The sequence below is a fragment of the Nicotiana sylvestris genome, chromosome 5 (genome assembly GCF_000393655.2).
Source record: "Nicotiana sylvestris chromosome 5, ASM39365v2, whole genome shotgun sequence".
In the NCBI taxonomy this organism is placed as follows: Eukaryota; Viridiplantae; Streptophyta; class Magnoliopsida; order Solanales; family Solanaceae; genus Nicotiana; species Nicotiana sylvestris.
Window position 1 is genome coordinate 31,626,897 of NC_091061.1, and position 13,203 is coordinate 31,640,099.

General features: G+C 40.5%; 1 protein-coding gene across 1 annotated transcript; it reads right to left on the minus strand.

Annotated features, from left to right (window-relative positions):
* Positions 1-10,265: 10,265 nt before the first annotated feature.
* Positions 10,266-11,303, minus strand: LOC138868461 (uncharacterized). The gene is made up of 2 exons (XM_070146015.1): positions 11,259-11,303; positions 10,266-10,784 (listed from the first exon to the last, which is right to left on the minus strand). Exons 1-2 carry the CDS (start codon positions 11,301-11,303, stop codon positions 10,266-10,268), a joined length of 564 nt encoding a protein of 187 aa, XP_070002116.1.
* Positions 11,304-13,203: the final 1,900 nt, after the last annotated feature.

Below are 13,203 nucleotides of genomic sequence, written 5' to 3' on the forward strand. Positions count from 1 at the left end.
GAGAGTTTGAGTGTGTGTGTGTATTCTGAACTAATTGTTCGTGTCCTAAGACTGTAGAAGAGACTCATTTATATAGTAGTTTGAAAACTGGTTAAAATAAGGTAAGAATCAATTCTTCAGTAATTATAGAACTCAGTATAAAAATTGGTTCGAATCTCCCTTTAATTAAGGGAGTCAGTGTAAAAGGTAAAGAGCAGGTGGCAAGTAAGGAAAGAAATTATACACGGTTGGAGTATAATAAATACGGAAAAATTTCAAAATAGTACCAGTATAGAGTAGGTAATTAAGGCTAGGTTCAAAAATCTATTAAACTAAGGAAACGAGTAGCAATGCGGACAAGGCAAGGAAAAATTAATTAAGGTAAGCAACTAATCAAATTAGGTGGAAGGGTAGGAGTCGAGATTCAGTAGAAATAAGTATCATAGCAAATATGGTAAGGAAATCAGTCAGCTTAACAGACGGGCAAAACTCTTAGGGTTTTGAATGAATTTTTTTCAATCACCATCAATTAAGAAAACCAGAATTGATCGGAAGGGAGTCATGACTCTGTACTTTCAACAAATAAATAGAGGAGGTTCACAGACGTTGCAAGAACACATATTCGAAGCATAGTCACAGGATATCAAGTGAGCAGGTTAACATATAGAAACGAAGTAAAGAAAATATGATAACCTCTATAGAAGCAAAGTGAGGAAAATCATGCTAATACTTATAGAAACAAAGTAAAGAAAATCATAAAATAGGGCTTTTAACAGAGTCAAGTTAAAAGCGGTAAGAGCACAAAATCATTCAAAACAAATAAGGGAAAGGTTTAATCATAACGAAATCAGTTATAACATGCATAAAAGAACTCTGAGAAACCCTAGTTTTAGAAAAGAATGACTAAAGTCAGAATAGTTAGTTAAAACTGGAGATTTATAAAGAAAAACACTTAATAATACTTGAATCACCTTAGATCTATAAAGATTTGAGGAGAATCGAACAGTATCTAACTAGGGTTTTGGGAAAATAGTGGAGGTGAAGAAGATCGGCTAAAAAAACTCATGGATTCAAACGAAAAACAAGAGGAAATCCTTAACAAAAATCAATCAGTAAGTTGGGTTGACAGAAATAAACAAATAACGGAGAAAAAATTGAAGAAAATCAGTGCAATAAATAGAAAGATCTAGGTTTCAAGTATATACACGAGAATCAGTCAAGATAGTAAAGAAACACAACACTGAAAAGTTAGAAAAACACTTTTGAAAACACTTAGGGCGAACCCTAATTTCAGAAGAAAGCGAATGGAGTCGAAATAGTTAACCAGAATAGGAGATCTTCGAGAGAAAGTGATAGATAATACTCGAACCCTTTCAGATCTACAAAGATCTGAACGGATTCGAGTAGTTGTAAAACTAGGGTTTTCAAAAACAGTTGAGATGAAAGAAACTCGATTAAAAGCCATAGATTCGAACTAAAAACGGAAGGAAATCGGTACTCACAAACAAGGATGGACCTAGACAGGCCTGTAAACAAACTTCGGAGGAAGGAACATGTTGAATCTCCTTGAGATTCTTTTAGGGACCCATGTAATCAACAACCAAAGGGTATAGAAGGCCGGTAGTGGCCGGAGAGTACTCAGAATCTCCATGGACGAGAGTTTCTAGCCGGCGACGGCGATTAGGGTTAGGCTTGGGATTTGAGAGCATTTGAGAGAAGAGGGATCAGATGTCGGCATGAGAGAGGAGTGAATAAGAGGGTTTAGGGGGGGGGGTTAGGTCTAGGTTTAATTAAGGAAAGGGGAATGGGGTCCGTTGATCTGAATGATCAACGACCGGGATTGAATAGGGTAGGTGGGTTATGGGTTTGGGTATGGGTTAATAAGGTGTGCATCGGGTTTTTAATTTTAAATTGGGCTGGGAATTGGGGTTCGATTTGGGCTATAATTGAGAGCCAATTTGGCTATAATTTAAATAGCTAGTTTTTTCCTATTTAATTTATAATAAATAGTAAATAATTTATAAAAACACTTTTAAAATGCTAAAATGATTTAAAATACATAATTAGAAATTTAAAAATACATGATCCAATTTTATGCATATAAAATATAATTAAACCTTAAAAGGGGTAATATTGCAATTATGTGCAATTTAGCTTTAAAAATACTAAATGTAATTATAAAAATATGTAAAAATTACCTTAGCCATATTTTGGCATAAATATAGAAATACAATAGGTGAATTATCAAAATAATAATTTTGAAAATAATTATTGGGGATTTTATGGATAAAAAGTGAGAAAATAAATCAATTTAAAATCTTAAAATTATACAATTATTGTGGACATGCTTATATATACATATATATATATATATATATATATATATATGCATGCTATTTTGAAGGTATTTTGCATATTGAAAATATATAGGGAAAAATTGGGTATCAACAGCTGCCCCTCTTTACACGGGAAGGATGAAAGAGTTGTCAGGTAAAGATATGATGGCCAATTTTGACCGAGCGAAATAGTTTGAAGAGTTTTAGGCCACACCCTGGCTTCTGAGTTGCCTACATATCCCTGGTTTTATAAGAATCAGGCTGTATGTAGTTCAGGATCCAACGGTGGAGCATACCGATGAAGCGATTTCAAGAACGAACGCAATATCTAGGGCTGGGTGAGTGGGCGGTTTACGGGGATGGCTAGGTTTGATATGGCTGAGGGAACTGGAGCGGGATCACTCCTACTGGGATAGTCATTGCTCGCCGGCTTACCTGCAAATAGAAGCAATACAAGCGTATATTGTGCATAAATTTAAACATGATGCAAATTCCCGTTGGACCATGAATGTTGTCTTCGGACGATGAGGATGACGTCCTTAGACCATGATGTCCTGGGCCATGAAGCGTATGATAAAGGATTCGCAGGCCATAAAATGATGTTCTCGGGATATGAGGATGGTGCCTCCGAACCATGACACCTTTGAATAATGATATGCAATAGATCGAAAGAGATCCTCAGGCCATGACATGGTGTTCTTGGGCTATGAAGATGGTGCCTCCGAACGATGACGCCTTTGGATGGGTTGGCAATATTTCAGCCAATGAAGGATACAGTAGTATGATGCAGGCAAGACAGAGCTTAGTCTTGCGAATTGAAAGGCAGAGCTTAGCCCGTAAGAGAAACGAGATAAATAGTGTTTGGGATAACGCTTAGTTTCGAAGAAAATTGGAGGCAGAGCTAAATCTCGGAAGGCAGAATGGTAGCCTTATGTAGATTGGGAGGTAGAATACTAGCCTTATGCAATGCGAATACAGATGGAGGTAGAACTTAACCTTGGAAGGCAGAATAGTAGCCTTATGCAAGAATGCAGATGGAGACAACGTTTAGTCTCGGAAGGCAGAATGGTAACCTTATGCAAGAATGCAGATGCAAATAGAGGTAGAGCTTAACCTCGGAAGACAGAATGGTAGCCTTATGCAAATTGAAAGGTTGAATAGTAGCCTTATACAATGCAAATGTAGATGTAGACATCGTTTAGTCTCGAAAGGCAGAATGGTAGCCTTATGCAAGAAATAAAATAATAAATGACAGTAGAGTTTTCTTAGCTGATAGCAGATTGCGGCGTTGGGATTACTGGGAGCATTGTGACATACGGAACATCACTGGTATGTGCTGATAGCAAATATTGGCAAGTGCAACGGTTCTGAGAATCGTATTAATGTTTGTCCCATAGGCGTACAGTATGTTTAATAATTTCGCAATACTAGTGCCTGCATCCAAAGAAAAATCATAAGTTTTGTAGGGGGGAGGCTATTTCCTATCCCCGCTGGCTTTTGCTTGACTCGTTCGACTTTGATCTGGTGATATCATCTGTATTATTGGGGTAGGGTTGCTAAACAAGCAGTTTCAAATAATAAGCATGCATGATTTTGTAAAAGTATGACATAAATTAAAAATAACTTTTAGATGAACCGATGATTGTGACGTAGCTCGGGACATTGCATCCTCTCTTGCTACAAAATTTTGAGGGTCCTCCTTAAAATTCTGCCCCAATTTGATGGGTTGGCATTTCTGACTGTTGCTCGTACGACGATTGGCTGAAATTACTTCAGAATTTTGAGGGTCCTCCTCAAAATTCTGCCCCAGTTTCCAATTGCAGGGGAAAATAAAATTTTTATTGAATTGTGACCAAACCCATAGGGCTGCCTATGTATCCCCTATTAAACGGGAATCAGGTCAGGCATAGTTCAATTTACATCATATAAGGAAAGCATAAAGATTACACATAGTAACGCTTGACTGCATCTGAATTGATCGACTTTGGCCAGACTTCTCCGACCATTTCTGCAAGTATGAGGGCTCCTCCTGTTAAAACCCGGTGAACCATGTATGGACCCTGCCAGTTGGGAGAGAAATCCCCTTTGGCTTTATCTTGATGTGGAAAAGTTTTCTTCATCACTAGCTGCCCCGGTGTGAACTGTCTTGGCTTGACTCTTTTGTTGAAGGCTCTGGACATTCTGTTCTGATAGAGTTGACCATGACAGACTTCATTCATTCTCTTTCCATCTATAAGGGCTAGTTGCTCATAGCGACTTTTTAACCACTCTGCATTGTCGAGCTCAGCTTCTTGTATGATCCTTAAGGAAGGAATTTCTACCTCAGCGGGAATGACAACCTCTATACCATAAACCAACATATAGGGGGTTGCCCCAGTTGATGTGCGGACTATGGTGCGATACCCCAGTAGAGCAAATGATAACTTCTCATGCCACTATTTATGCTTTTCTATCATTTTCCTCAATATCTTCTTGATATTCTTGTTGGCGGCTTCTACAGCTCCATTCATCTGAGGCATGTAGGCTGTGGAATTCTTGTGTCTGATCTTGGAAGTTTCACACATAGCTTTCATCAAGTCATTGTTGAGGTTGGAGCCATTATCAGTAATAATTGACTCTGGAATTCCGAATCGACAAACGATGCGGTCGCAAAAAAAGTCTGCCACGACTTTCTTAGTCACTGCTTTGTAAGATGTTGCTTTGACCCATTTGGTGAAATAGTCGATGGCTACTAAGATAAACCTGTGTCCGTTCGAAGCAGCAAGCTCGATTGGTCTAATAACGTCCATTCCCCAAGCGGCGAACGACCATGGTGAGGTTGTTGTGTTAAGCTCGCTTTGAGGTACCTTTATCATGTCTTCATATGTCTAACAGCGGTGGAATTTCTGGACATACTGGATGCAGTCCATTTCCATAGTCATCCAAAAGTAACCAGCCCGAAGTATCTTCTTTGCTAAGACAAAACCGTTCATATATGGACCACAGGTCCCAGCATGGATTTCCTCTAGTATCCTGGATGCTTCCTTTGTGTCAACACATCTTAATAATCTTAAATTGGGAGTCCTCCTATACAGGATTCCTCCATTGTGAAAGAAGTTGTTGGACAATCTCCGAAGTGTGCGTTTCTGAGTAGGATTAGTAAGCTCCGAGTACTCTCCTTTTGCCAAATATTCCTTGATATCATGAAACCAAGGCTTTCTGTCTGCTTCCTCTTCGAGGGCACAGTTAGCTGGCTGATTATGGATTTTCACCGGAATGGGATCAATGAAATTCTTGTCGGGATGTTGTATCATAGATGATAGGGTAGCCAATGCATCGGCGAACTCATTCTGGATTCTGGAAACATGCTGGAATTCCATCTTTGTGAACCTCTTTCTCAATTCCTATACATGATGCAAATATGGGAGTATCTTGAAGTTCTTAGTCGTCCATTCTCCTCGTACCTGATGTATAAGCAAGTCTGAATCTCCAATCACTAGCAGCTCTTGAATATTCATGTTAATGGCCATTTTGAGTCCTAAGATGCAGGCTTCATATTCGGCCAAATTGTTAGTGCAAGGGAACTTGAGTTTGGCAGACACTGGATAATGCTGACCGGTTTCTGATATTAGGACTGCTCCTATGACAACTCCTTTGAAGTTTGTTGCTCCATCGAAGAACATTCTCCAACCGTCATAGGATTCTGCAATGTCTTCTCGTATGAATGATACCTCTTCATCAGGAAAATAAGTTTTTAGGGGTTCGTATCCTCCATCCACGGGGTTTTCAGCAAGGTGGTCTGGCGCTACTTGTCCCTTGACAGCTTTCTGAGTTTTGTAAACAATGTCGAACTCACTTAATAGGATTTGCCACTTGGCTAGCTTGCCGGTGGGCATGGGCTTCTGAAATATGTACTTTAAAGGATCCATCCTCGATATGAGATATGTAGTATAGGCGTAGAAGTAATGTCTCAGCTTCTAAGCTACCCAAGTCAAAGCACAACATGTGCGTTCCTATAGAGAATACCAGGTTTCGTATGGGGTGAACTTCTTACTTAGATAATAAATGGCTTGTTCCTTCCTCCCTGTTTTATCGTGTTGCCCCAGAACGCAGCCGAAAGCTCCATCTATCACTGCAAGGTAGAGTAATAAGGGTCTACCTGGCTCGAGCGGGACTAATATTGATGGTGTTGACATGTACTCCTTAACTCTATCGAAGGCCTTCTAGCAGTCATCGGTCCATTTGGTGGCAGCGTCTTTCTTCAACATCTTAAATATTGGCTCACATATAACTGTAGATTATGCTATGAATCGGCTGATATAGTTAAGCCTTCCAAGAAACTCATCACATCCTTCTTGTTCTTTAGTGGTAGTAGTTCTTGAATGGCTTTGACTTTTGGTGGATCCAGTTCTTTTCCTCGGCGGCTCACAATAAACCCAATCAATTTCCTAGCAGGAACCCCAAATGCGCACTTTGCGGGGTTTAATTTCAGGTTGTATCTACGCAGTCTATTGAAGAATTTCCTTATATCTTCTATCTGGTCAATGACCTTCTTGGATTTGATAATAACATCATCCACATATACCTCTATCTCCTTGTGTATCATATCATGGAAGATGGTAGTCATGGCCCTAATGTAGGTGGCCCCTGTATTCTTCAGGCCTAATGACATCATCTTGTAACAATACACTCCCCACGACATAATGAAAGACGTTTTCTCAGCATCTTCCTCATCCATCCAAATCTGATGATAACCAGCGAAGCAATATAGGAATGACTGTAGCTCATGCTTGGCGCAATTGTCAATCAGGATGTGTATATTTGGCAAAGGGAAGTCATCTTTCGGACTGGCCCGGTTGAGATCCCGGTAGTTGACACTAACACTGACCTTCCCATCCTTCTTTGGCACTAGCACAATGTTGGCTAACCATGTTGGGTATTCTACTACCCTAAGAACCTTAGCTTTGATCTACTTGGTGACTTCTTCCTTGATTTTCAAACTCAAATCAGGTTTTGAACTTTCTGAGCTTTTCTTTACCGGTGGACACATTGGATCGATTGGCAGTTTGTGAGCCACGATAGACGTACTTAGACCAGTCATGTCATCATACGACCAAACGAATATGTTCTCATACTCCTTTAGAAACTCCGTGTATTTTTTCTTCTCTTATGGCGAGAATGCTGATTCGCATTTCCTTGACATTTTCTGCATCTCCCAGGTTGACAATCTTGGTCTCGTCCAGGTTGGACTGTTCTCAAAGTTCTCAACTTCTTTGACAATCTCGTCAGGTATGTTATCTTCTTCTGAATCAATGTCCATCTGTTGCGTTGTCTCATCACATGTCACAGTCATTGGTTCATCAAGACAAGTAATAGTAATGTTGTATTGGTAAATCAAGGGGAGAAAACGATAGCAATAAATATTAATTCATAAGAAAAATAAAAAATGCTTTTGATAAATTGAATAACTGTTTTGAACATCGAAGATCTTATTACGGGAATTGAAAAACGCGAAAAGAAAATCATTTAGTAAATGAAACAATGAATAATGCTTGTTTTAGCTTTGCTACCCCGAGGCTCGTCGGGCTTTGGTTGTCCTGATGGTCCAATTCTTGAGATGTGCCCCTTTGATCACAACCTATATGTAAGGGCATTCCTCCCCCTCCTCCTCGAGAATAACACAGCAGTACATATCACTGTCCTCTATAAACAAGTTCTTCATTGCTGTAAGTGCTTCTTCTTCATACGACCCATAAATAATGTCGGCCTGTTGGAAGGTCTGTTCTAGATGTGGTATTGAATGCTCTAGTGGATCGTAAGGACCGCGCCATGGTGGCGACCAGTTATTGAATTCTTCCCAGGTGTATTCATATATCAAACCGAAGTCAGTGCCATGTTTCTTGAGTTTTATGGGTTTAGAGATTCCTTGGAGGTTCTTGCCGAGCCCTTTACTAGGTTCGTACCCACTCCAACTTAGTATACTCTCAATTTTGCTATCCCATAATTTGTCTTTGTCGATAGCATTGACCCGTTCAATGTGGTGGTAAGTTTTTCCACCCAGCTTCCTTCTTGCCTCGATCGCCGGAATGGTCTAGCGACTCTATATAGGGTTACTACCGTCGCCGTGAATGATTACTTCCTGGTGATTCCATTCAAACTTTACTGCCTGATACAACGTTGATGCTACGGCCCTAACAGCATGAATTCATGGTCGTCCCTGCAGCAAGTTGTAAGACGTTGATACATCTATTACCTGGAAATCGACCTCGAACCAGGTTGGTCCCATTTGTAGGCATAGACTAATCTCACCAATGGTGGACCTCTGAGAACTGTCGAAGGCTTTCACATTGATTGCTCCATCCTTTATCTCATGCAGCTCTTTACCCAACTTCTTGAGTGTTACCAGCGGACAAATATTGAGATTCGAACCTCCATCGATCAGGATTCTGGTGATGAAATAATCTTCGCATTGCACGGTGATGTGCAGTGCTTTGTTGTGCCCCAGCCCTTCAGGTGGCAGCTCGTCCTCATAAAAGGTGATCTTATGGCTTTCCAACACTTGTCCTACCATATTATCCACTTTCCCGCTAGTGATGTTACTTGGTACGTACGCTTCATTTAGCACCTTTAACAAAGCATTCTTGTGCGTCTTAGAATTTTGCAGCAAAGAGAGAATGGATATTTGTGTTGGCATCTTGTTTAACTAGTTGATGACCGAATATTCCTTGGCCTGTATTTTCCTTTAAAGGTCATCCGGACCTGTCTCAATAAGGGGTGGCCGATTGGAGGACTGCTTGCTTGATTTAGCTAGATGTTCAGGGGTATAGACTCTACCAGTTCTTGTCATACCCTGTGTTGCGACAGTTTCTTCAATCCTAACCTTGCCCTTCCTTCTCGCCTCGGCTGTATAGTCCTAGGGTATAACATTTGTATATAATGGTGGCATAGTAGACATCGCCACTGGGGCTGGCGTGGCTATCCTTACTTTGAACGGAACATATGCTTGGGTGGCAAGACTGCAACCTCAAATGATGCGGGTGCATTTACCGGAGACACGAATTCAACCTCAATTGGTACTGATGTCTTTGTGGGTGACACTGCTTCAAACTCAAGAGGTATAGACATGTTCACCTCAGCATTCTCAAATGGTTGGATCTGGACTATGATTCGATTGAGAGTAATTGTCGGTTTATTTGGGTCATCCCCTTCTGTGATCAAACCAATTGATCCCTCGGGATCCCAGTCATCTTCTACTTCAATCATGTGGATATCTCCACCATTATGATCTGGCAGAGGGTTTTTGCGGACATTTGGAGCGGGTTCCTTTGCCACAATGATCTTGTTATCAATCAAGGACTGTATCTTGTCTTTCAAGGAGCAACACTCATCGATGGTGTGCCCTTTCATGCCAGAGTGGTATGCACAGGACTTGTTTGGGTTAATCCAATGAGAAGGATTCTTAGGGGTTGCAGCAGGGATGGGGTGACATAACTAGCAGCTTTGAGCCTCTCATACAGCTGGTCGATGGTTCAGCGATGGCTGTATATTGTTTTAGAGGTCTGTGATCAAAATTAGGTTAGGGTATAGGGAAATTTTAGTGTGCAGGGTTGATTGATAATGGGATGGTTGAGCATTATAGGGTTGGTGGACAGGAGCGGGTTGGGAGTATCTAGGTGAAGTAGGATGATATGTAGGAGGTGGAGATGACTGATAAGTTGGTGGCTGAGCTTGGTATGAGGGTGATGGTGCTTGGTAATTTGGAGTTGGCTGGTATGTGAGTTGAGGTGTTGGGTAAGTTTGGTATTTTAGGGGAGACTTGGTCTTTTGTGCAACCATCACGGCCCCTACGTCCCTTTTCTTGGACACACCACCAGACTGTAAAGCCTTATTTATAGCTTGCAAGACTTCAAAATTTGTAACCATACCACTTTTAATACCTTTTTCAATTCTTTCACCTAATTTGATAATGTCTTAGAACTTGTGGTTCTCAATCATCATCAGCCATTTATAGTACTGTGAGTCCTGAGCTCGGACAAAGAACTTGTTCATTTGCTCCTTTTTTAAGGCGGGTCTGACCTTAGCAGCTTCGAACCTCCAGCGAGTAGCATACTCGTGAAACGTCTCTATGGGCTTCTTCTTCAAATTTTGGATATAGAACACGTTTGGTGCATTCTCTCTATTAAACCTGAATCTATCCTTAAAGTCAGATGCCATTCCTACCCAGCTTGACCACTTCTTGGGATCTTGGCTGATGTACCAAGATAATGCATCTCCTATCAAACACCTCATGAACAGCTTCATGCAGATCATTTCATCCTTCCCTATTCCAACTACCTTGTCAGAATATGTCCTCAGATGGACCCTTGGATCACCCGTACCATCAAACATTTTGAACTTAGGAGGTTTGTACCCCTGATGTAGTTCGACATCAGACTGTATGCAAAGGTCCTCATAGTTCAGCCCCTCAATTCCTTTGCTTCCCTCAACGCCCTGAATCCGGTTGGTCAGTTTATTAAGTTCCTAGGCCAAGTTCCTGATAAGCAGATCCTTTTCATCAAACTCAGGTGTGCATGAGATAGGTTGGGTGGAGTGTGGCATAGTCTCCACATAGATAGAAGTGTTATGGTGGCCTGGTGTATGTGTGTGGACATGGTCGTTTGTGGAGTTCTGAGGTTCTGGTATGAGTAGTATAATGTTGTTTGGGGTATGGCATGTGTTACATTGGTTCTTTGGTGGAGCAGCGTAATGATGAGGCGCAAGATGATTCTGCTGTTTTGGAATATTTTGAGGAGGTGTAGGGTTTTGAGCGTTGGGAAAGTTGATATCTGGGGTATTAAGGGAAAATAGTAGGTTTGCCAGATTTTGAACCTGGTCGAGCTCTTCTTGGAATTTCAGTAGTTTCTGTTCAAGTTGTGACACATTCTCGTTAGGAACCCGAATACCCTGGCCATCTGTGGCCTCTACCCATTCAGTTGTGTTCTCCTTCCTGATGTTGTTTAAATCTTCCATTTTGCCTTTGTTATTGCCTTTAATGGAACTAAGCGGAGGAGTGGGTGGAGGACCCTTGGATCTTGTGAAATAAGATGATGATGCCAGAGTGCACGAACTAACCTTTGGGGAGGGGAATAATAAAACAAAAAATAAAACAAAAGGTAATCAAGTTAGTGAGGATTATAAAAAATATTGTAATATTTAAACACATAGTGCGAGAATGTAAAGCGCGTCCTAATTTGGGAACCCTTTTGTGCCCGAGGTAGGCCTAGCGATAAATTTATTTGGAGAACTTAGAATGCTAAATGCCTCATTTTATTGATAAAGATAGGCGAATACCAAAATGATACTAAATAAGCAAGGAATAAAAGTCACTAATGGCCATCGGCCTTATTACATTCATAAAGCAAAAAAGCAAATTCCTATCGATTTGGTCCCAAGAAGGACCTTCCTCAGGTTGAATGTTCTCATTGATCAAATCCTCCAGTTCTCGTAGGTTCACCAGTAAAAATGCCTTTGACAAATGTTCTCCTTCATTTCCCTCAGCGTTCTGGCAATCAGTGACTCTCTTCCTCACTTTTCCTTCCAATTCCAACAGGCTATATTCTAGATATTGCAGTTTTTCGCTAGATTTGGCGGCCCTCTCTTTCCATTCATTAATTTGGTCATTTGATGGAAGATTTCTTTACCAGTCTAGCAAGAGTGAGGGTGTGTTAACCATATCGAAGCTGAGGACCTCGTTCTTCATTTTCTGCAAAACAAAAGGGTTAAGACCATACCCCCACTGGACTCGACTATTTAACATCAACAATTAGCATGAAGCATTTAGTTCTCCAAATAAATGCATAGAATGTGATGATGTCTGTTTGGGTTTAGGGAAACCCAGTGGACTTTTGATGAGGCATTTTTAAAGGATCATTATGCAGACAACATAACTGACCCGGCTAGGTTTGACCATGATGCATGCACAGTTTAAACAGAGTAAGGTTTCTATGAGGTTTTAGACTGGTACCCTTGAGAGGACAACTCAAGGGGGAAGGCATGAAATTGTCGACTGCACCGCTGATCGACTAGTTTTACCGCAAATAAGCCTTTCCGAATTTAGGGGTAATGATATAGGAAGGACGCAAGCACTCATCAAGCGTTGCTATAGTATTTGTTTGGCATGAGTGGAGTATGATGTTGAGCATAATTATGAAACAATTAAAAGCATGTTGACATGTATTTTCAAGTTAAGAAAGTGATAAATACAGTAGTTTCATAATTTAAAGCAGTTATAAAGGAAGAAAACAAGAAAGATATGTCAATTTTTCTTTTGAAGAAATTAAATGCTTAAAGGAATTAAACAAATAATTGCACATAGGGAGGGTACAAATTCACAAAAATGGTATGAAATGGTAAAAGCCTAAATGTCCCCAGTAGAGTCGCTATGCTGTCGCGCCCCGTTTTTCCTTCGCAGAATCGGGTTTATGACATTTTGGTTGGGACAACTCTTTCCTTTTGGGAAAGGGGGTTTGCAATTTTGAATAGTCGCCACCTTACGATTTAAGGTGCGTTAGGGCACCTATAGGGTTTATTTGTAACTACGTTTGGTAACCAGAGATAGGGTAAGGGCTTGAAATTATCCTAAAGGGAAGGTTTAAGACGCCCCTTAGGATCCACTAGTGTGGTTCCCGGCCAAACAGTTTTTGTGAATTTGTACAAATAGAAAACAAACAAGTATGACTCAAATAGTAGGGAATTTAAGTTTAGACACACAAGTGTTTGAAAAAGGACAAATAAAGGCAAGATTTTGAAAAGAATTGCAATCTAAACATACTTGGAAATGTAAAGGGGGTGTCCTAGGTTTGCTTATAATATGGATCACATCAATGCAACACCCGGTATGACACTCCTTAGAGAGGGGGATACATGTGGT

Bases quoted from the DNA above. Each gene is read 5' to 3' on its own strand.
- LOC138868461 (XM_070146015.1), bottom strand. From the start codon at position 11,303: ATGGAAGATTTAAACAACATCAGGAAGGAGAACACAACTGAATGG. The intron at 10,785-11,258 runs GTAGAGGCCACA...AACCGGATTCAG, and splicing joins AGGAGAACACAACTGAATGG to GGCGTTGAGGGAAGCAAAGG.